Source organism: Siniperca chuatsi, linkage group LG12, assembly GCF_020085105.1.
Source record: "Siniperca chuatsi isolate FFG_IHB_CAS linkage group LG12, ASM2008510v1, whole genome shotgun sequence".
Taxonomy (NCBI): Eukaryota; Metazoa; Chordata; class Actinopteri; order Centrarchiformes; family Sinipercidae; genus Siniperca; species Siniperca chuatsi.
The window spans coordinates 17,002,251-17,025,769 of NC_058053.1; the positions used below are offsets into that span (position 1 = coordinate 17,002,251).

At 41.9% G+C, this 23,519-nt stretch overlaps 1 protein-coding gene across 2 annotated transcripts; it reads left to right on the forward strand.

The window, feature by feature from the left end:
• dop1b (DOP1 leucine zipper like protein B) lies at nt 1-22,494 on the forward strand. Of its 2 annotated transcripts, none has more exons than XM_044216866.1 (38): nt 1-208; nt 4,405-4,582; nt 5,176-5,357; nt 5,453-5,623; nt 6,450-6,639; nt 6,830-6,928; nt 7,336-7,459; nt 7,552-7,661; nt 8,043-8,145; nt 8,278-8,398; nt 8,512-8,631; nt 8,970-9,078; nt 9,464-9,700; nt 9,794-10,104; nt 10,201-10,604; nt 11,075-11,346; nt 11,440-11,592; nt 11,747-11,847; nt 12,384-12,574; nt 12,685-14,272; nt 14,733-14,832; nt 14,921-15,112; nt 15,257-15,379; nt 15,485-15,619; nt 15,728-15,783; nt 15,879-15,983; nt 16,282-16,348; nt 16,445-16,598; nt 17,506-17,588; nt 17,681-17,790; nt 17,883-18,032; nt 19,121-19,182; nt 19,637-19,726; nt 19,854-19,990; nt 20,079-20,134; nt 20,240-20,383; nt 20,537-20,669; nt 21,263-22,494. In XM_044216866.1, exons 2-38 carry the CDS (start codon nt 4,445-4,447, stop codon nt 21,518-21,520), a joined length of 6,879 nt encoding a protein of 2,292 aa, XP_044072801.1. In that variant the 5' UTR covers nt 1-208; nt 4,405-4,444; the 3' UTR covers nt 21,521-22,494. The 2 variants fall into 2 exon arrangements, with proteins under 2 accessions (XP_044072801.1, XP_044072800.1); XM_044216865.1 differs by having other exon boundaries at nt 2-208; nt 19,598-19,726.
• The last annotated feature ends 1,025 nt before the right edge of the window (nt 22,495-23,519 follow it).

Sequence of the window (23,519 nt, forward strand, 5' to 3'; positions counted from 1 at the left end):
GATCCCGCCCCTTATGACTATCACCCCTGGTACTCTAGGGATGTTTAGTGATACGCTTATCCTCAGGACAAATAACAGGTTAACCACCCATTTTCTTTAGAGCGACGTTAGCGTGAAAGATGCTCCATGAGGTCCGGGCTGCCGCTTCTTTGAGTCGGACTGCTTTGAGCCGAGTGTGCTCCGGCGTATTGGGCTTGTTTCGCAGTTGGTGAGTCATTGATGCACCTGATAGCTAGCTAGTTTTGTTTACGGCGGTGGAATTTGCTCTAACGTTAACGGTATATGCTGTCTTATTATAACCAGAGGACTCTATTATTTCCTCTGACACTTTAAAAACGAAACTCTGCCGTTTACATATCACGTTAAAGTTAGCTTTTTTTAATCGCTAGCTAGCTATATCTTCGAATTTTCCCTAGTTCAACGTTTGTATTGACTAAAATATGAATAAGCTAGCTGTAACGCTACACATATTTGACTAACGTTACTGTAAAAATATCTTTCTGGTCTTGGGGGCAGTGATATTAGCATCCAGTCTGTGGTCGTGCAGTTACATAATATACTCAGCAGGCTCAAACTGATGCTACAGTTTATTCACAGGCCAAAAGCTGCAGCAGCCAACTGTCATTTGGCCACAGTGTGAGTTGTATGTCGTCTCATCTGCCATCTCACAGCTACAACACCTTCACATTAAAGCCCGTTGTGTAGGTGGTGTCAGTCAGGTGACACAGGCCACATGGGGGCTTGTGCCATAGTGCGTGTGTCCTGTCCACCCTCAAAGCACACCGTTCTCACAGCCTGTAGAAATGCATGGTTTTATCTTACTTATATTGCTGTTTTTCTGACACATACATTGAGGAAGTGAGAATGTACATTTAGTTCTGCTTGGCCTACACAATTTGATTATCTAGCTGTCACCTGTGTTAAAGTTGGGTTTTTAGGATCCTCATTTGCTTGTAGGTTGCACACAAATAAAGTTGTCTCTCTGCAGGAAGAATTATGGTCCATCTAATGAGAAACATCTGAACAGGATCTGTGTGGAATAGCATCACCTTATCTGGGGTAGATAGCGTGGCTTTGTTTTTACATAGTCTGTCTTTAACCACTCCTAATTTTAATACCAAGGCTGTTAATGGGGAAAGTTTAATCCACTGGTGACAGGCCTGTAGCCAGGATTTTGCAAATACTGCAGTCACAAGTCCTGCATGTGGCTTTTATAAGTTTCTTGATGTCATTGACTTGATGTCATTGGTTTGGTTAGAGATGATTAACCAGTTTTTACTATTTGATCATTTACAGACACATGTGTAAAGTGGTAAAATGGGTAACAGGTGGTAATGGGTGCATGTATATGGTATTTTCTTTCAGTCATACAGCAAAAAGAACATGGTTATAAAAGCATACCATCACCAAACCTGATTTTCACCTAAATGAGAAGTTGCACATAGCATCAGTTTGTAAAACTGACACAACAACTTATAGTCAAGGCAGTAGGAAAAATGCATCTTCAATAATGTAGCGAGCCTAATTGATATTATTGACCAGGCCAGTACAAGCCATCGAGTTTAGCTTATAGATATATTGCTATTGGTGTATATGTTGGCCAATAACTAACAGGAAATTGCATTGCACAAATCCTAAAAGAGTACTGGTAAATGAAAGATAAAGAGATACATATTGGTGTCAGTCTCTGTTTTAATTCTCATACATCCATTTAATGTTATAATACAGGCTTGTCCACGCTACACACTTTATTATGAAATGTTTATTATAGTTCAGTATAGCGTAATAAGTTCAGAATTTTATGAAATGTATAGGGGATTATATATATATATCAAGTCTTCTTTTCCTTTTCTCAACTCTGTCGTATTTGTGTTGTTGTTTATAGTTGTTACCGATACTAATTCAGTTTCCAGCGATTCACTGTATAAAATGTGTTATAATGTTTTCACTGACAAGGTGTACCTGCTGACAGTGTTTAAGGCTAAGCTAGGAGATGACATGAGAAATAATCTTGAGTCTCCATCCCTCTTCATCACTTGGACACTTATAGTAATTGCTCACTCATTTTACAAGTGACCCGGCTCGTCTTCTTTTTCATTAAAGTGAAGATCTGGGTTAGCCTTTTTCCAGTTTTTATTTTCATTGTTGATTAACCTTAACATATTAATTGTTTTTACATTTGTTTAGTCTGTAGAATGTCAAAAGTGATCAAAAATGCCCACCACAAGTTAACAGAGACTAAGGTGATGTCTTCAGATTGCTTATTATTTTGATTGAGCAACAAATAACCCATAGTATTAATTTTTTAAAGATATTAGATTACATCAGCAAATGTTCACATTTTCTAAACTCAAACTAGTAAATGTTGGGTATTTGGATTTAATAAATAACTCAAAAGATAAATCGGTAATTGAATTGTCATTGATTATTTTTCTGTCAATAGGCTGATCATTTCACCACTAATACTGAGTTTCCCTGAGCACGTGTTGTTGGGTTTGTCCACGATGGTAAAGCCCCTCTCAGCTCAGGCAGAGCAAGTCCAGATGTCTGTGTTCCTCTAATCCTGCCCTCCTACTCCCCCACCCATCTCTCTGTTTAGCTTTATTCAAATACACTATGCACACACACACACACACACACACACACACACACACCACCGCCTTTGCCATGTGCTTGAAAGCCACTCTAAATCAAACAGTATATTTGGGTAGTTTGTTGTGTGTTTTTTGGCCAGTGTAGCCTAAAATAAGATTCTGTTCTTATTCAATTTCTTCCTCAGGACCTTTTTAAAGCTACACTAATCAATATATATATAGAGAGAGATTGTAAGTTTTGCAAGCTTTATTGATTTTCATTATGTAAAGCTTGTGTTTAAATGGACTTGCTCCTCAGCCTTTCTGCAAATATATCAAGAGATTACAGAGCTGCAGCAGATCCACCAGAGCAGCGTCAAGTGTCAGTTGTAAAGTTCAATTCTGCAAAACATCTTTTGCTCAGACAGCTTTTTCTGTGAAAGGAGCAAAGCTCTGGAAGTCGCTACGTGACCACTTGAAATCTGTTGCAAACTTCACCTCTTTTGAGAGAGCTACCAAATCCTGGCTAATTCAGCAACAAACCTGTACTCATGTCTGTTTTTTAAATATGTGCTTAGTTGTATCTTGCTTTGTTCAGTTTACCGTTTTTTTGTTTACCTCATTGTTTTGATCTCTTATTTTCATAGAAGCCCCTCTGCAACGGGTGTTGCAAATTAGCGTCCGCTATAAACACTGTGACACTTGCATTTAAAAGCTGTTTTCAGTTTTTGACAAATGACTTACAGTAATTTAATGTGAAAGTGGCCGCTCGTAGTGATGATCCCACAGAGAACTATCATCTGACAAGTTCCCCTCAGCTCTACAGAGCTTGTTAGCATCTTTTATCGTTACTAAATCGTTACTAATCAACCAAGCAGTCAGCTGTTCTCAATGAAAAGGCTGTATGCTAGCTGCCCAGCACCAAACAAAGTTAGCATTTGCTGGTGGATGTAGTGCAGCATTTAGCACTAAAGGGCCAGACATTTCCCTCAGGAGTTGGTGGAGACCAAAACAGAGCTGAAAGGAAAGTGAATATTGGACTTATATTAATTAGGCAGAAACACGACTCCAAATGAAGACTAATGTTGCTCTGTATCTGCTGGATGGACAATATTCAGAATTTGATATGGGTCATGTAAACAGCATATTCCGTTTGGATATTCAAAAGAAAACCCAACATTTCTGGTCAGAAGGAGAAACACACCTACTTTTAAACATTATGAAAGGCGAACCATCTGTAGGACGTACGTCATTACGTTAATTGGAGTATGCACGGCTGCATGTAAATGGGAATATTAGTGGAATATAAAATTTCAGCCATTTAAACAGTTCAGTAGGAATATTGTCTGTTTCGGAATAAGGGCAAAAACTATTTTGTGCATGTAAACGTAGTCAGTGTTGACCTGGTTTTGCCCCAGGAGGCCAAAAAAAACAATTAATGTTGCTTTAAAGTTCACTGTGTAGACAACAAACAAATAAACTGTATACCTCTGTGTGTTTGTGCCCAGTCCATAACTTGTTTTGCTCTGGAAGTGCATGCAAGGCCACACAGTTAGACAGACCCCTCCCTCAGACTGAGAGAAAGGTCAATCAGACAACACTGACCAGTCATGAATGAGGACATTTGTCTCCATAGCCTCGGAGCTTGTGTATATCAGTGAACGGAGCTAATTGGCAAATTGTATTTGCTATAAATGAGCCTCAGAGGCAGAGGGATGTCCATCAAGTTGCAGACAGACAGATGCTATCGTGGAGCTGATTGCTCTTGTGAGTTTGATAAATGTACTACCTCTTTCCTCAAAATCTCTTGTTTGTCTTGCGTCTTTTCCAGAAATATTGTGCAGAACATGCTGGGATCAGACTGATGTATCATGGATCCTGAGGAGTTAGAACTGCAGAATGACTACCGTTACCGTAACTATGCAGCGGTCATTGAGAAGGCGCTACGAAACTTTGAGTCTTCGAGTGAGTGGGCAGATCTCATCTCCTCCCTGGGCAAGCTCAATAAGGTACAGTATGATGCACACAGATGGACTTGATGCCATGGAAATACTGTAACTGTTAATATCTTTTTCTGGATACCTCAGTATGTGCTGCTTATGCTCATAGTATAAAACTAAGTCGGTCAGTATAATGATGATCTGTGGTCTATTGTTAAATCTACTCTTTTCTTTTTTGGTGTCGATATTTTGCAGGTTTCAAATTCACAACTCCTTTTTGTGTTTCAGTTCTTGTTTCTTAGTGAGACTCTTTTTCTCTCTGTTATATAACCTTATTGCTCAAGTCTTCTGGCTATTTATTTTGGGCAATAAATGTGCCACTTTTATTTCTACTTGCAGAGCAGATATTTACTTTGGAGTGTCTATGTGTGTTGATGCACAAAAAATGGTCCTTAAAGTACACAGAGAATGTGAGGGAAAGAAAATGTTAATCTGTTAAACATTAAACTGTACTACAACAATAGGGCACAAACTCCTGCTCTTCCAATGTGCTTGTGTGGGTTTACTTGTTTTATTGGATGGTTCTGCAAATTTATCACTTAATATGTTAACTTTTTGCTTAATGGCCCAGTTTGTTCCTTTTTCCTGTCTCTTTCTTTCAGGCCCTGCAGAGTAACCTTCGCTACTCCCTCCTGCCCAAGAGGCTGATCATAGGGAAGCGTCTCGCCCAGTGCCTGCACCCGGCTCTGCCAAGCGGTGTACACCTCAAGGCTCTGGAGACCTACGAGGTCATTTTCAAAATCATCGGAACAAAATGGCTGGCCAAGGATCTGTTCATTTACAGGTGAAGAAACTGGCCTGAATCTTATACTGTTTCAAGGAGAGAGCTGGCCTGATTATGTGTGCAGCTTTGATATAAATTGTCTTCCTGGTTTTCAGCTCAGGATTGTTCCCGCTGTTGGGCCATGCAGCCATGGCAGTGAAGCCTGTGCTGCTGACACTGTATGAGCGTTACTATCTCCCCCTGCAGAGGGCTTTGCTGCCCAGTCTTCAGGCCTTCATAACAGGACTACTGCCAGGCCTGGAGGAGGGACTTGAGGTTTACGACAGGTACATAGCATATACTGTTTTTGTCAGGAGAAAGAAAGAAATTATCTCAAACTGTTCTCGTTTTTAAATTTAAATGATAAGTCTGACAATATTCTATATTTTTCTTATTGTCAACAAATCCCATGAAAAGACCAAAACCAACAATGAATTGATCTTATTAACAAATATTGTCTGTGTAATCCTGATATAGCTTGTTCCTCTGTGCCACAGAGCTCCATTGTTGTCCAAAAACTATTACAAATCAATGAGCTGCACTGGGTGACATGTTCCTGTTTCATTATGATGAACATGGGCACTGTAGTCTATTTTGAGTGGATCCCACATACACCGCCCTGCTGCTGTAAATACTCACTAGATTACAGAATGTGTATTAATCTGCAGCTGAATACAGTCTCCAAAAAATGCACTGTTTACTCCTGTTTTAGTAACTTTTGCTTAAAACTTCAGTGCCCAGCTGTTTTCAGCAACTACTTCACCTTTTTTTTGTAAATGAAAGTAGTGACTCGATACAGACAGAAATTTTTTTAGTGGATAGTCCTTTGATTGATTTTCCAACAAGAAATGTTAACAGTTGGGGTAGCTCCCCTGTAGCTCACCTGGTCGAGCATGTGCCCCATGTACAAGGTTAAGTCCTTACCTCAGTGGCCCGGGTGCTGTATGTCATGCCCTCTCTCTCGCTCACATTTCCCGTCTCTCTTCAGCTGTTCCTATCAAATAAAGGCAAAAAGCCCCCCCACCTCCCCACTCAGAAATATAGATTTTTTTTAGTGTATTGTTGAACACATATCAATGAGTTATCTCCATTTTGTCCTTTCTCTCTGTCCAGGACTGATGTGTTGCTGCTCAAGTTGTCACTGCTGGTGGGTCAGCAGGTCTTCTATGGTGCCCTGTGGGGCAGTATGCTGGTCAGCCCCATGGTGCGACTGCCCGCCTCGGTCTTTATAGTCACACATTTTGACCGCATGGCGTCCCTGCACCAGCAAGCACACATGCTAGGCTACGACCACCGACTGGTGGTGAGTGTCTGTGTTTGTCTTACTGCACACGTGGTGTGAAGCACATTTAATAATGAAGATCTACGTTTATGGGGATATCTTTGTGTTGTGGACATATTTCAGTCATGTTTGAGTTTAGTTTTACACTCTACTCCATCACCATATTTTTTCATCTGTCTGAACTTCTGAGCTTCTCGGCTTCTGTCTTCAGGTGAAGTCGGTGTGTCTTTCTCTGCAAGATTCAAATGTCCTGGTGCAGAGGAACATGCTCGAAATCCTGCTCTACTTTTTCCCCTTTGCTACATGCCTGGTAGGTACATACAAACACACTCAAGTCCTGTTTTTCTGAACAACATCTTTGGTTCTAAGTGATCTAAGTAAAGTGTTTCGCCATTTCTTCTCCTGAAATCTAGTCCCATAACATCATTAGGTTTTTTAGGGGGAAAAAACGGGAATTACCCTGTAATTGTGTTAATGTACGTTGTACCCTGTGATGGCTGTCACTGCTATTGTCAGCTGTCCAGTATCTTTTATTTTTTTATTCTGAGCAAACCGCTGTTGCTGCTGCTTGAAAATATTGTCTTAGTTTTGTGAGTGTCCCACAATACTACATCTTTACCTTCTTTGCCATTGAACATAGGGAATGTCCTGTCATTATGCTCCCATTCTTTCCTGTTGTTCCTTGGCTAACTGTTACTCTGTGTGTTGTTGGTTTAGGACCCAGCGGAGGCCAGTATTGCTGTGAGTGTTGAAGACATGATCACAGTGGTGTCTGCAGCCTCACTTACACTACTCCGCAGAGACATGTCCCTCAACAGACGCCTCTATGCCTGGCTCCTAGGTGCTGAATATTAAAATATGCTTCAGTAAAGAATTACCTACTTAGTTTCTCAGTTAACTCAGTATTGTTTGCCTCTGTGTATGTTTTTTCAGGGACAGACATCAAAGGAGGAATGGTGAAGCCACACCCCACCTTCTCCACTACCACAGAGGAACATACATCCTTCTACTTCAACACCTACTCTAGAGATTTCCTCATGCAGGTAACTCACTCATTTGTTAGCACACAGATGCAAAAACCTAAAAAATACCTACATATATGTATATTTTTAGTATAACCTGATTCGTTAATATTGTTAAAAGTTATTGTGTGAAAATAAAGTTGAGTTTCCAGACTATTTTGGGAGCAAACTTGTCTTGTTGTCACAGTGAGGTTCCCAGGCAAAGTGTGAGACTCCAGGAAGTGACTGTGCCCACCCAAGAAAAAGTTTGAACAGATTGCAATTCAGCGTGTATAGTAAATGAAAGGAAGCCTAATTCACATGTCACATCTTGTTCAGGTGTGCCTGTTTTAACAGTGTATGTGTATGTGTACGTATGTTTGTCACATGTGTCTCCTCATCTGTTCGTTTCTGTTACTTCAGGCTCTGATTAGCATCCTCAAACAGAAGAGCGACCCAGACAATGTGATTGGATACCTCAGGCCCTTTCGCATCATCATCAGTCTGCTGGATAAACCGGAGATAGGTAGGCAGCACTGAGCAGTACAGTACACAAACACACCAAAATGCTGAATTACTTGATCCACCAGTCTTTGTTAATGTCTCAGCTTTTGCTGTAAACATGTTTCACTGTGATAATGACAATGTTTCTGCTCAGGTCCAGTGGTCTTGAGCAGTGTGTTGTTGGAGGTGGTCCGAGCCTTCTACATCTACTGCCGAGAGATGCTGGGGGAGGAAATCATCACCAACTCAGGGCTCTCAGGCAACCAGCTAGCCATGTGAGAGCGACAGATGATAGGATAGATGCAAGGATGTTCACTGTTGAATACATATTAAACTGACAAATGGAACACAGAAAAAGATGATGCTTTTCTTATGTTTTCTTAAACAGTAAGATAAAAGAGAATAAGAATGCATCAGAGATCATAAAGACGGTGAATATGCTTGTGAGCTCCATGAACAGTGAATACCTGTGGGAGTACATGACCCGCCGCTTCTGCACATCTCTCAGGTATGGCGGGGATAACGGTGACACAGAATCCTTAATCATAAAGGGGAATTCTGCATGTTAAACTCTTAAAACCTAAACTTATCAGATATTGACTAAACATCTCACCAACTCAGAAAAATGCAAGATTATATGGAAAAGTCAGCAATTACATAGAATACAGTATTACAGCATTACAACAATGACATTTAAAAAAGCTAATGGCTGAATTCAGTCAATTGTTCCTGTGCAAAATAGAAATTGCAAAAAGAACATATACATGTGTGTGTACTTTCCTTGTTTACCCTCAAATATCAACCATCAAGGATCACTGTTTTTATTTCTCTGTTTTTACTCTATAGTGACAAAGATGACCCACCAACGCCTCCTTGGCAGGACCGCAGTCACCCCGCTCCATCTGTCACAGAAATGTCCAATCTCATTATTTTCCTGCTTGACGTTCTTCCTCTGGTAAGCAACTCACACACTTGTGCACCATTAGTTCTCTCCCTTGTAAAACAAAATTGATGTCGTGGAACATCTTCTCTCTCTTTTTTTAGACACAGACCGAGAACGAATATTTGCTGATGATTCTAAAACTACTACAAATACTACAAATTTAGACAAATTGTAAAGCAAATTGATATTATTTTGACAAAATAGTGACAAATATGTAGTTTTTCTTCAGTTGACCTTTTTTTTGCATCCCTCTGGTACTCAGTTACAGTTAGGTTTAAAGAAATATCGACTGTTACTTAGTACTCACAGTATATAATGTAATAGTCTGACTCATACACACACCAAAAGAAAATTCTATACACAAACAGTGTGTTTTACATGTTTGTTTTTCCCGCAGGAGCTCCATGCTGACATCCAGTCCCAGTTCCTCCCTGATATGCTGGGCACCATGCTGCGGACCCTGCGCAGCCACATGGACTCTGTTAGCCTGGAAGATGTCACACAGGGTCTACGTGCCTGCTTCAAGGTCCTGAGTAAGATCCAGATGCCTGTGGCTTATATGGATGATGAGGCAGGGGCACACACAGAGGACAAACAGTTACAGTCACCGGAGGAGGAAAGCAAAAAGACTCAGGTTGGGCATTTAACAGTCTGTGCCAATGTAGTTTCTTAAATGATATTTTTGATGTTTGACTGTGCCTCATCATATTAATTATACTCTATCTAGGATATAGAGAAGGAGGAAAAGAAAGATGGTGGTGTTGGTCAGTTTAATGGTCACCATGGAGATGAAGAGCTGAAAGGAGATGGAGGAGATGAGGCAGTGTCTGCAAATGGTATTTACCCAACACTCAGGTCTGAAGACAGCGGATTGGGCATCAGCGCCTCACCGTCAGAGCAGCAACTCCCACCAGGGATGGGGCTAGCGGCCGAGGGAAATGAAATTTACAAAGAAAGCGAGGGAGTGTGGAGGAGCGGAGGCAGTGTAGACACCATGACCCAGTGTCTGCAGGACATCCTGGCCTTTATAACCACAAGGTAAACAACTGCACCATTATCAAATTAGCTGTAACGTACATTGACCTCTTTTATTAACTGTGGTTTCCAAATACTCTCACTCCTACCATGTTTCAGATACCTGCTAGTGCAAGTGGAGGATGTCAGGGAACCAGAGGAAGAACCCCAGCCTGACCTAACTGCTGTGTCTGTGGAACAGAAGACTTTGTTGCCGAGCATAGGGGGACAGGAAATTAAAGACAAACTGACTGAACTGTTCACTCCAAACAAACTTAAACCCCGCCCTACATGTGATGCCCAGCTCTTAGCAGCCCCCATGGAAAAGAAAAAGGAGCATGGGCATTTAGGGGTTCTGGATTGGGCGGCCTGCTACATGCCCCGGAGCAGGGCAGAGATCTCTGAGGCCTGTCGACAGGCCTTCACCGCCACCTGCCACCTCCTGCTGGAGTGCACCACCTTCCCTGTCTATCTAAGTGAAGAGGAGACTGTAGCTCTCCACACAGACATGTTTGGTCACACAGGTCAGCACACAGTTGGACTGTGATCTTCCAGCTAAATTTATGCAAATACACTGTGACCATCTTCTCAGCTACATGGGGTACTCCAGCGATTTAGTATTGCACTTCCATAAAATTGGGGGACTTGCAAGAAACAGGTGACTTTTGGTCCCTAGTGTAGGTCAAGCTCTAAAATACTGGATCTTACATTTCCCATAATGAAACTGATGGCATTTTTCTTTAAATCCACCCTGCCTGGTAAACATCCACATCTTTCAAATTCAAAGTCCACTCTGAGACAACCCCGATGAGATCATTAGGGTTATTTTCTCAGATTCTAAAAAGCTTCCTCCAGAGCCACAGAAGACATTATACAAATATTTTTACAGGATGAGTAGTACTCCTTGTGACAAGTTAACTGATCTTTGTGTAAAATCGGTGGCGTGCCCCTTTTACCCACAAATACGTAATTAAAATGTTTTTGTTTTCCATAGGCAGTGACATGGACAGCCTGCCAGTGTGGTTGAGGTCCTTGATGACCCTCTGCTGCATGTCCAGGGACTACAGCATCCAGCACACTGCAGTGGCCTCCCTTTTGGAACTCATCAACCACTCCCAGTCCTTAGCGCTGGTCATACAGGACAAGCACAGACGCTACCAGACATCTGATTCCAACCCTCTGAGTGGGCAGCTGCAGATGGTCACTGTGCCACCCATCTACCCTGCGCTGCTTCGTGCCATAGAGGAGGGCACAGATTTCTATCAGGTTAGGTTATAAAATAGAAAATGTTGGTGTAACTTAAAGCTGTAGTAGAAATGTGGTATTTTAAGATTTTGCAATGTTTTTGCTGTGACCCAGAGGGTGTCCCATGTACTGTGGAGCCAGCTGGACACAGAGCGGAGAGAGCAGCACATTTCCTGTGTGGAACTCTTCTACAGGCTTCACTGTTTGGCTCCATCAGCATCCATCTGTGAAGACATCATCAGCCAGGCACTATTGCACAAAGACAAGGTGAATATACCTGCACCTGCTGAACCACAATTTGTTCACACATTTAAATTTTCTCCCAACATCTTCTAGATATGTCAGTTTAACTGGGACACACAAACAATGTGATGAGTGGTGCAAACAAGCCAAATGTTTGCCTTGTGTTTGTCTGCCCCAGGCCGTTAGGCTGGAAGCATTACACCGCTTCACAGTTCTATGGCACCTGACCCGGGAGATCCAGACCAACAGGACCATGTCTCTCAATCGCTCCTTTGACCGGTTAGTACATTGTTGAAAAGTGGTGAGCAGTTAAGACAAATGGAGGGTAGTGTCTTTATTAACGTATATCACTGTGTGCAACATATGTGCTCCTCTGATAGTGGATTAACCTGTTACACATTGAGGCATTAGTGTCAGAGGTGCAAAGATGCAAAGTGGGAACTAGCACAACAAAGTTCAACTTTATGCAAATGTGTGCAGACTGAAAGCTCAGAAAGAACAATAGCACTTGTGTCACAGCAAATATGCAGCAGTTCAAGACTGCCCAAATGCCCACTAAGAATAGTAAATATCTGATGTATGTAAATATGTAATGTAAATAATTATTAAATTAAAACAAGACTGCAAACATGTCCAGAAACTTCAGATTGAGTAAGATCTAAGGCATAGCATGCTTCTTTGTATCCGTAAACCATCGTGAGAAACATTGAGTGAACTCAACAATTTGAAATTATTTTGACAAAGGCACGATTTCCTTTTTGGGTTGGGATCCTTTATTTACTAAATCTGACTGTTAAAATGTGTGTCTCTCTCAGGTCTCTGTGTGTTGTGGTGGACAGTTTGAGCTGCACAGATGGCTCAATAAGTGCAGCAGCTCAGTGCTGGCTGGTCAGAGCTCTTTCCCTCAATGACGTGATTCGGATCTTGGAGCCTATTCTGTTGCTGCTGCTTCACCCCTCCACTCAGCGCTGCTCCATTCAGAGCATCAAACAAAATCTCACTGCTGGTAAGTGCATTTGTCAGGATGTGTTACATACAGTATGTTGTGTAAGTGAATAAAATTTCAATTGGATGAACTTCTTTGGTTTGGCTATATGTGTGTTTTGTTTCTTAAAGGTAACCTGAAGGTTCTAAGCAACAGAAGTCGAAGCTCCACCAAAACTTCTGGGACATCTGCGGATGCCATGGCAACAGAGGTCACCACCTTAAATCTCATGAACATTGTGGACCGGGAATCCCTGTGGGCAGAGTTAGACAGTAGCCCAGAGTTGGTAAAACCACCAAACACTTTAGCGGTATCTAGGAGTGAGAGTGAAGAGACCGAAGAGGAGGAGGATAGAGCGGAGGAGGAGGAGGCCGAGAGTGAACACACTGAGTCAGCTGACACCAGTGGTGCCCAGGTATCCTCTGAGAACTCCAGCTCAGGCTCTGTGCCCTACCCCATCATTGAGGAAGGAGGTGTGGTCAACGGCCTGCGGAGGGCAGAGTCCGAGCACACACAGGCATCTGATTCACTGTCAAGTGAGGATGAGGAAGATTTAGAGCTGGAGGCCATGGCCAGGTCTCGCCTGTTAAAACAGGAGCGTGAGAAGAGAGAGGCCATCGACTCTCTGTTCCGCCATGTGCTGCTGTATCCTGTGGCGGGCGGCTGGCGCCATCTGCTCCAAGGCTTGGCACTGCTAGACAGCCTGCTGAGGAGCAGTGCTGAGTGCCCTCTGGTGGAATCCCTCTCCTACACATCTCTGGACACAAGCTCTGCTGCACATTTAAACCTGGTCTCCAACCTCCTGCAGCGCCACCAGCAGGCTCAGGATGGTCAGAGCTTCTACGGCTGCCTGCTTTCCCCTTCCTCCTCCCCCTCTGTGCCCCCATCACTGCTCATTGAACTGCTGGTGTCCTTGTGTCTGCGATTCCTGCGCTCTCATTACCCTTCCTATTTGAGTCTGGGTCCTCTTGACCTGCAGGGGAACAGGGAGGTTCAGGTGAAGAGTGTAGAGGTGCTGACCCGGATGGTGAACCAGCTTGGCTGCATGGCACGGGGACAAGAGGGCAATGGGGCCAGTCTGGAACCCATCCGCAGACTCCTCTCAGGATGCAAAGTGCAGCAATATGCTCTGCTTACACTTTCCGCATCCATGTATGTCAGCCAGAGGGGAACGGACAAGGGACCACCCAAGGTGGACCTGCTGGATGACCAGGGAGGCCTGTCAGAGGAGAGTCTGGTGAATCTTGGAGCTGGAGGGGGCCAGGAACAGTACCCCTTACAAATGGAATTACTGAAACTCCTCCAGGCTCTCATAGTCCTGGAGTACCATGTGTGGCCTGGTGGGGCTGTCTCAGCAGCTGGGTCAGGTGGCGCATCTGGCCAGCCCGGGGAGCCTCGTGAATCCCCAACTGCCACCACCCCCCTTGCTCGTGAGTGGCAAACTGCAGTTCTTTTTCAGCAGTCCATCAAGGCAGCCCAATACGTCCAAAGTCACCCCATCACAGCCCAAGGAATGTTTGTTTCTGCCGCGGCCAGGTCTCTGCAGCCACAGTACGGCTATTCCATGCACCCCCACTGGGTGTCACTGCTGTGCTCCTCTCTGCCCTACTTGGGTCGCTCATTAGGCATCATTGTGGCTCCACTCATCAGTCAGATCTGCAGGAACTTGGATGAGCTGGTCAAGCTTTACGAGCATGATGGAGGAAAGACAAATCAGAGGTAGACTGAGCACCACTGAAAACGCAGGCTCTCGCTTACATAGTTTTGTACACTGTGACTATTTGACAGCTTTAAGTTTGTCCTTTTTTAATGTTTAGGGGTGCCATTAAGGTCCCTCTCCTGGCATGTAAGATTTTATGTCGGTCTCAAGTCAACCGATAGTTAAACCCACAAATGGCCCATGATTAAAACCAATATAAAAAAGTAAACAAAGTCATGAAAGAATATTTTCCACTTCACAAGCACAATATAAAACTGTACACAGACACACCACTTAGTTTACCAATAGTTTTTGTAATTTAAGAGGATAATCAGTGTAAGTGATTATGTGTGCCCTTTAGCCACTCACATTTTTTATCTTTACGACTGGAAGCTAATTTGATATAATAAAAAATTTACACTGATGACATTATTGTGCTTTAAGTGAATTGTTTGATGCATGTTTCTGTCTTCTGATCAGCCTGAGTGGGAGGAGGGAAAACATTGCCCCTGACTACCCTCTGACTCTGCTAGAAGGCCTGACCACCATTACACACTATTGTCTATTGGACAACAAGAGGGTGAGGAATGAATCACACACACAAACACACAGATATGTATCTCTTATATCTATGAGAATTTAAATGCCCATGTTTCTCTCTCTGTCAGTCCTTGGTTGCCTGCGATCCTGTGGATGTCCGTAATGCACGCAACGCTGTGATCGAGGCACTACCGCACATGCTCGGTAGCATGGCATTGTTATGGGGGGTGGTCATGAGGGAAGAGTTTCAGAGGCGGGCATCTGACTCTGCCCAGAGCAGCAGACACACTTCTACCTCTGTCTACTTTAAAAGCACCAAGGTGTGTGCTACATACATGCATATTTTCTGCATTTATTTTATGCCAACACCAATGTATTTAATGACAGATGTATGCCTGTAATACATGCCATGTGCATGTATTATTATGGAAAATTTCATCCATTTATGGTGTGTGCATGTTCAGATCTTACGGCAGCGGATACTGGAGTTCCTGGTCCCTCTGACTGGGCAGTATGGGGTTCAGCTCATGGCTTCACTGGGAGCAGTGTGGAGCAGCAGGAAGAGTAAAAGGAGACATAAAAACAAAGTAAGAACTGCATTGTGTCTAGAAACGAAGAAAGGACAGTCACATCTAGCTCACTGAAACCCTCTAGAGTACTTGTTAGCGTCATTACACCCCTGTCTTGTTTAGGTTTTACCTGTGGCCAGTGAGTCTCGTCTAACCATTGTGGATCTGGTGAAATCACTCAACACCTTGCACACAGATACCATCCTACAACTGATCAAGGAGGTGGTGAAAAAACCACATCAGATCAAAGGAGAACAAGTACACAAACATTCATACATGCTCAGATGCTCAAAATTTGTATTCTGGATGTTTCTGAAGTCAGTTTTCCATCATTTTTGTAACATTTTCTACTTTTCTCTCCATTAGAAGTCAACCCTGGTAGATATCCCCATGTTACAGTTCAGCTACGCCTATATCCAGAGGTAAGTAGGAAGTACAATGGAAGTCCCCACCTCGGGTTTACTAAGATCATTCTACAAGTGCTCACTTTTATAATAATCTCTATTTCTGTATGTAGTATTTCAGCTCAGGCTCTGCAGGAAAACGTGGCTCCTCTCCTCAGTCTGTTACGGGAGTCTGTTCAGCTCAACCTGGCCCCGCCTGGGCACTTCTTACTGCTGGGGTCAGTTTTTACATATTCAGTACTTATTCCGTACTCTGATTAGTAGTAGTAGTAGTACTTCTATATTACAGAATACTCTTAGACAGTGCTTACACAGACCGTATCAGGGCATACACACCCAATCAGCTCAGTAGACAGGTCAGACAAACAACCACAATGGTCATTCTTCATTTTATGACATTGTGAATGATTGGCCTGCTAGTTGTATTTGTTCAAATTGTTAAACATGTTTCCTTGTAAACATTTGTTAATTTCCTTTGGGAAAACACGATATTCATTAACCGTTTCTGTCTTGCAGAATCCTCAATGACTTTGTCAATAGGCTCCCCAACCTGGACAATAAGAAAGACACTAGAGATCTACAGGTATGATGCATGTTGTATTGCTATAGCTATGATTGAGATAGCGAGCAAGTGCATGTCAGATACTGTGGTGATATTGATGGTGACATTACCGTGCAGGAGGTGACTCAGCGAATCCTCGAGGCAGTGGGTGGGATTGCAGGGTCATCTCTGGAGCAGACCAGTTGGCTCAGCCGCAGCCTTGAGGTCAAAGTTCAGCCACAGGTGTGCCCTGAAGCAGACGAACCTGATGACGTGGACGGTGACCATTATGGTAACTTTAGATACCTCTGACAAATGCATGCACAAATTCATCTGAAATTTCTAGCCGCTGGTTGAGAAAATTAACCCAGGGGATCACTATAGCCTTCTGTCAGATTGGGCCAAGTAGAGCTTACAAATCACTACTGTTGCCATGGAAACACTGCTCTTTCTATAGTACACTTAGGCTTAGTATTCCATGGATGGACACAACTTTTTTAACTTAAGTAGAGACCTGCCCCCATATCCATGGAAACCCAGTGGCCCAGGTGTTGTTGTAGCCCCTGGTACCACCTGGAAGCAGCGTATATAAGTGGTAACACTGGTAGAGGCACAGTTGGCAGCTTTGAGCTATAATATTTGAAATATGCAGAGGGTTTCAAATTGAAGTTTATTGACATTCCATGCACAGATGGGTGATAAATTCAAGGAAAAACCTGACTAACTGTGTGGGGAAACGTAGCAAATGGACATGCTTCCACACAGGTGAACAATTAACATCCTATTGTGCTCTATGATGTGTAAAAATTTTGAGCTTAATTTTGGTCTAAGATGGCAAGGGGAAAAGATCTAATTGACTTGTTCAGATGGCAGGAGCTTCATTAATACACAATGACTAAATTGACATCTGCATTTAGATCTGTGGTAACATAACGCTTGACCCCTACAATGAGACGGTCCTGATGGCCATTTTATGCTGTCTGGGGCATTTTCCTGGCATAGTTTGGGAGTAATTGTCTCCTTAGAGGCTTAGCTTAAAATCAGTACAAAGTTATTCTGAGTGATCACTTTTATTCTATGATGAAACATTTCTATCCTAATTGTCACTTATCTTTAAATGCACATTATTTATGCTTAATTATTACAAGCTTGTTACAGTCACAAGTGAACTCTTCTTTGTCTCCTTATCTCTATGTCAGAGTCAATGGCTCAAGCTAGCACCATGGTTTCCTCTTCAGCTCCCTCAGTTTACAGCGTGCAAGCTCTTGTACTCCTGGCTGAGGTATGGGTTTTTGAGGTTATATTCACGGTGAGAGAATGAATGGGATAATCTTTGTGTGTTTGTATTGTTCAACACATTTTCTCACTGTATAGATCTTGGCACCACTTCTGGATATGGTATACCGCAGTGACGAGAAGGAGAAAGCTGTTCCTCTCATTTCTCGGCTCATGTACTATGTTTTCCCCTACCTGAAGAACCACAGGTAACTGCTGTCACAGGGCTATCTTAATGCTAACAGCTTTGGTCTCTTTGGTCTTAATGAATGTCCTCTAACTTGGGCTTTCTCTCCTCTAGTGCCTACAACATGCCCAGCTTTGAAGCGGGTGCTCAGCTGCTGAGCAGTCTGAGTGGGTATGCCTATACCAAAAGGGCCTGGAAGAAAGAGGTCTTTGAGCTCTTCATGGACCCCCTCTTCTTCACCATGGATGCCTCCTGTGCTCCCAGGTCAGCATGTTGGTTTGTTGGTTTGGTTTGTTTGTTGGATAGGAATTTATTTACACTCATAGATTTGGGGTTGAAGGAGAGGTGATGACACTTATTTATACATGTGGACATAGCTGGTATATCTGACCAGTAGGAGTAGTTTCACCAGAAATTCAAATTTGATATCAAATATGCCATGTCATGTCTAGTCCAGGACACTTAGGCTTTGCAAATCAAATTTGTCTCTCAGGCGTTCCGACTGACGCAAAAGACACTTTGAAATTCGATTTAAGCGTCTGGACTGAGATGCATCTATAGAAATCCGATTGGAATTTCAAACCACCTCGAAATGTGGCTTGGATCCGATTTGCAAAAATCGCATTTCATGTGGTTTTTGGCTGTCCAGACTTTCTAAAATCAATCTGGATACAATCTGTGTATGCCAAAAAAAAATGGATTTGGGCTGGCAGTCTGAACAAGGCCTTAAACTAGTGATACCTTTTGTAATAAATGTCATGATCATTTAACTAAAAACCATAGTATTTTGAACATTCAGAATGTACTTCAATACATATAATTACTCAGTTATGCAGATGTTACAAACAGATTTTTCGAGACTTTAAGGAGATGTTGGTGGGAAAATTGTTGTGTGTGACTTTAGGTTTTATGACCCGAGTTTACAGAAAGATGAGTGAATGAATGTTTTTGATGGACCGCCCTAATGGATTAAGTGTTCTCACTTAGCATTTAGAGTGTTCTGGTTAATCCAGCAGATGTGTTTTTATCAGGGTTTTTGAAATTTTCTTTTACTTTTTTATGACTCTCTTTCTCATAGTTAAGTCTCATCTTTGTTGCTCTTAATGCGTGGAGGCAGTTGGTAGAGCGTGAGAGGTGTGACAAGTTCACAGCTCTGTCTTTAGGAGCAGGGAAAACTTTCACATGACCGTCTGAAACCAAAGCTATTATTGCAAAGAGTGCATACCAGGTGTAAAATTATCTTGCTGTATCTTAATAAAGAAGTATTTTGTCTATCAGGTGTATTTAATTTATTACATGAATTAATTGGAGATCACCAACATCTAATGTCCTCTGTTTTGTGTTCTCTATAGTTGGAAATCCATTACTGACCACCTGTTGACTCATGAGAAGACCATGTTTAAAGACCTCATGAGTGAGTACAGCCTATAGGAAATGTTTGTGGTGCTTTAAAGACAATAAAACAATTGTAATCTAAAGGTGAGAGCTAACCTGTGACACAGAAAGTGAATTTGTTACTTTTAATGTATAGATCATAAAATAGAGCTAATGGAGAAGCCTTGCTGCACAGATGCCAGGGAACAGATACATAGTGATGGAGAGAGCTCATAGAGGTAGTTAAAATAATCAGTTCATTAAAAAGAGATAAGAGTTAAATGTGACACAGAGAGATAAAAGTATTCAAAGATGGAAAGGTACAGTTCAGACAAGAAAGTGAATAAAAATTGTTTTCAAATCAGAGTAGTCAAAATGTCACTTCTGGAAGTGGTGTGTCAAATTCAAATTACAGAGACATTTTTGATTATTTGCTGTATTTATTTGTGATGTAGGCATGCAGAGTGGTTCCCTGAAACTGTTTGCTAATGTAGACCAGAAACCTATGCTGCTGAAGCGCCAGGCATTTGCCATGTTCAGTGGAGAACTCGACCAGTATCATCTGTATCTGCCCCTCATCCAAGGTGTGGTACTGTTACCGGATATTTATGTAGATTTTTATATAAGTATGTTCAATTTAGTGGTAGAAACAGACATTCAAATTAACTGTGTTGTTTAACGATGATAAACCTTCGCTCCTCCTCCTTTCAGAGCGTCTCACTGAGGCTTTGCGTATGAACCCTAGCGCTGCTGTTTCAGCCCAGATGTTCCTGATGTTTCGTGTTCTCCTGTTGCGGATTTCATCCCAGCACCTCACATCTCTTTGGCCAATCATGGTCACCGAACTGGTAAGACCCCATCCTCTGAGGGGATCACTTTATACAGTACAAGTGTCTAGTTTAATTATCGTAATGGAAACTTCTTTTTTTTTTTCAGATTCGTATATTTGTACGTCTAGAGAAAGCTCTGCAGGCAGACAAAGATGTCTCAAAGTGAGTTCATTCTTTTATTCTCAAATGTGTGTTTCATTGACGTTCTGTTGATGCTCTGACTCAAAATACTTTGTGTCTTTTCATGTGTTCTTGTGTACCTCATAGGCTGGCTAAAGTGGTGCGCGGAGCCCTCGACAGAAATGGACCAGGGAATTTCTCTCAGGCAGAGTTGGACATGTACCTGTCAGCCTGCAAGTTTCTGGACACCTCACTGGCTTTTCCTCCAGAGACGATACCACTCTTTCAGATGTGAGAGCCCAATTAATGACCAAAGGACTTAAAAAAACAAACAAAACATGCTAACATATGTCTTTGTATAAGTTGTGGTGTTGAATTAGTTATTTTCTCTGCATATTATTTTCTATCTTACCTTTCCTATGTAACTATCTGTTCTATATACAGGTATCGTTGGGCATTTGTCCCTGAGGTGGATGTGAACCGCTACAGTGGCCCAGAGACTGCGCTGATAGAAGGCGAGCAGGAATGCACACCGCATGTTGTCAGAGTACTGGAAGGGATACAGCAGCGATATGGGGTAAGATCATATGTGGGTTAAAACAGTAAATTTCAAACTTACAGATAGTTATTGCCATTTAAAAGTCAACACTCTTGAATGGTCATATTGATGAGATGCTAAGAATTACTGTTAGTCATACTATACCCATGGAAAAGACTTGTATTTGATCTGGGGGCATCAAATTGGCGAAATTAACCTAATCCTAAAATAAACTACCTTTGTTTCTTATGGATGAGTATTTAAACACAGCCTTCCCCTTTTTTCCCTTGATAACTGAATAAGCACAATAATGTAATCTGAAGTGTCCAGATATAGAATACAAAGGACTTGGCATAAGTGAATTCCACAAAACAAAGCAGACAGTGTGGCATTCTTCCCTTCCACCTTGTCAATTATTTTCTTAATATGGGAAACACTTAGTAGTCACATAAATGTTGTCATGTAACTCTGGGTCAATTTTGGTGCACGAGACTCAGAAAGCTAATGTGTTAATGGCGTCATTTTAATGAAAATCCCAGTGTCAACCATAACCAAAAGTCACATTCATTCAAGTTTTGTTTTGTGAAATGACCACATCTCACTGTTTATGATTTTCTGTTCTGCTATTTCAGACACTGAATGGGCTGAATGAGGAATCTTCCACAGAGCATTTGGAGTTCCCCCTCCTCACTCAACGCTCCCTGTCCTCCATCACCCAGCTGTTGCCTTTCCTTCGCACCCTTTGCTGTTCCTTCCAGGGCCCCCCCCCCTACAGCCACCCTATGCCCCACTTCCCAGTAGCAGACTACCCAGCAGCCAGTTCAGACACAGTCCTGAAGAGGCTGGAGCATATCACTGAAGAAGAGTTCCTGGACTCCATGGAGAATTAGAACTCAAGCATGAACTAAGTCCTCTTCTCAAGTTTTTTGACCTGCAGCCACACGAGTGGAATACCTAAAATAGGCACAGCCGGTGATAATGTTGTATTGTGAACTAGAAAAAAAGGAAATGTTTTGGGATTCTGTTTTTTAACATTTTAACTTGTCTGATCTCCACATAAATACATGTACCTCTGAGGTGCTCTCACACTGAATCTGTATTGGAAAAGCCAAGGGACTTTGTTGTAGTTATTTACAATGGGCTTTTTTGGATAGTAAGTATTAATTACAAATCCCTGTAGAATGCTTCTTTCTCAGGTGCAAAATATTCACACATTGAGATTGTGTCATAGTGTCTACTCTCTTTGCTTTATATGGTTTTAGACTAAAAATTGTTATGTAAACCAACTTCAAATTATTACCTATTGTTGTTATAATATGCACCTTATAATAACCATAGTTCCAGTAAAGATTTTTCAGTTTGACACCAAAAAGCAGATTCATTGTGAAGAACCTCATTAAGTATCATTAATGTTTTCTCCTTTTTCACAACCTCTGGTGCATACATGTCTGTCAGACTGAGAATGTAAAGACTACAGAATATGTCTGTAGAACACTGTTGTAGAGGTACTTTCTCTTTGATTGTTATTGGATACATCATTATGGGACCTCAAGATGTATGTTAAGAGTTTTTTGAGTAAGTTACTGAATGTGATTTGTGTACATCAGGAGAACTCTTTGAAATATTAGTGGGTGTACCTCGCTTAAGTACATGCTTGCCATTTTTGGTGTTTAAGGGAAATCAGCCTTTCTTTGTAGTTGTTCATGGATAGTTTTTACAACTTCCTGTTGTCTTTTTTCCCCCACAGTGCTGAACGCTTAAGTAATTTATTTTGGATGTGTAAAGGACCATGTCAAGTTGTGAATAAATAGAAAGAAGACTCATTAAATGAAATATTAACCAGAAATACTGGGTTTTCACTTTACAGCATTAGTTGCCTGTTTTTCTGCATTTACGTTGGAGGGAAATTGCTGCGGGATCGCCGGGTTGGCAATTGGATCCCCGGCTCCACCTGCCCACATGCTAAAGTGGGCAAGATACTGAACCCACCTTGCATGATAGGTGTGTGTGTGTGTGTGTGTGTGTGTGTGTGTGTGTGTGTGTGTGTGTGAGAATGAGAGGCAAATTGTAAAAGTTTTTTTGACAAATGCGTTATATAAATGTAGTTACCATTTACCAACAGGTAAAGGCTTGTGTTTCGTGCGCATCAACACCCTATTTAATGGCACTGTACACTATCGTCAGAACATGATTTTCATAATAAAGTTGTTCTCTATACTAAAAATGTAGCAACAACTTAAAATTCCTCATGAGTAGCTGGAGGGCATGGCTGCAGAGAAGGAAGTTTGGACTGCCTTGCTTAATCAGCTGCCACGGGCCACACCTTTGAAAGCCATGGTAAATAGACCAATGACGGTGCAAATGAGCTAGAAAGTGATGGGCATAATCCAGTTTTACAAAACTGCTCAAAAAATCCCTTGCATATAGCATGATCAGTAACAAACATATATAAAACAGCTATGAACGAATAATACACTCTAAATAGATCAGAATAAGGAAAAAAAACATCCTAATTGCAGCATTATTTTTTAGATGAAATTGAATTGTGCAGACTTTCATCACTTTCAGAAAGCTGCAAGCAGAAACCCCTGGGACTTAAGTTTACAATGCAGCTCTTTTTATCCCATGGTCTTTCCAGCCTAGAATGATCATGGGATTGCCTGTGCTGCACACACCCTCCAGTGCCACCATCATTCCCTTCTACTATTTGGCAATTCAAACTGAAAGTATTTCCCTAAATAATTACACAATTAATTATCCCACCAAGTAGTTTAATGATTCAGGGTTTATTTTGTGTGATTACTCTTTCTGTCCATATAGCATTTCAGCAGAATTAAAACTACAGATCCCATGAGGCTGTCAAATATGTGATTCTGTATGTACTTTTGT

Bases quoted from the DNA above. Each gene is read 5' to 3' on its own strand.
- dop1b (XM_044216865.1), top strand. From the start codon at position 4,445: ATGGATCCTGAGGAGTTAGAACTGCAGAATGACTACCGTTACCGTAAC. The intron at 10,605-11,074 runs GTCAGCACACAG...TGTTTTCCATAG, and splicing joins AGACATGTTTGGTCACACAG to GCAGTGACATGGACAGCCTG. The intron at 15,620-15,727 runs GTACACAAACAT...TCTCTCCATTAG, and splicing joins ATCAGATCAAAGGAGAACAA to AAGTCAACCCTGGTAGATAT.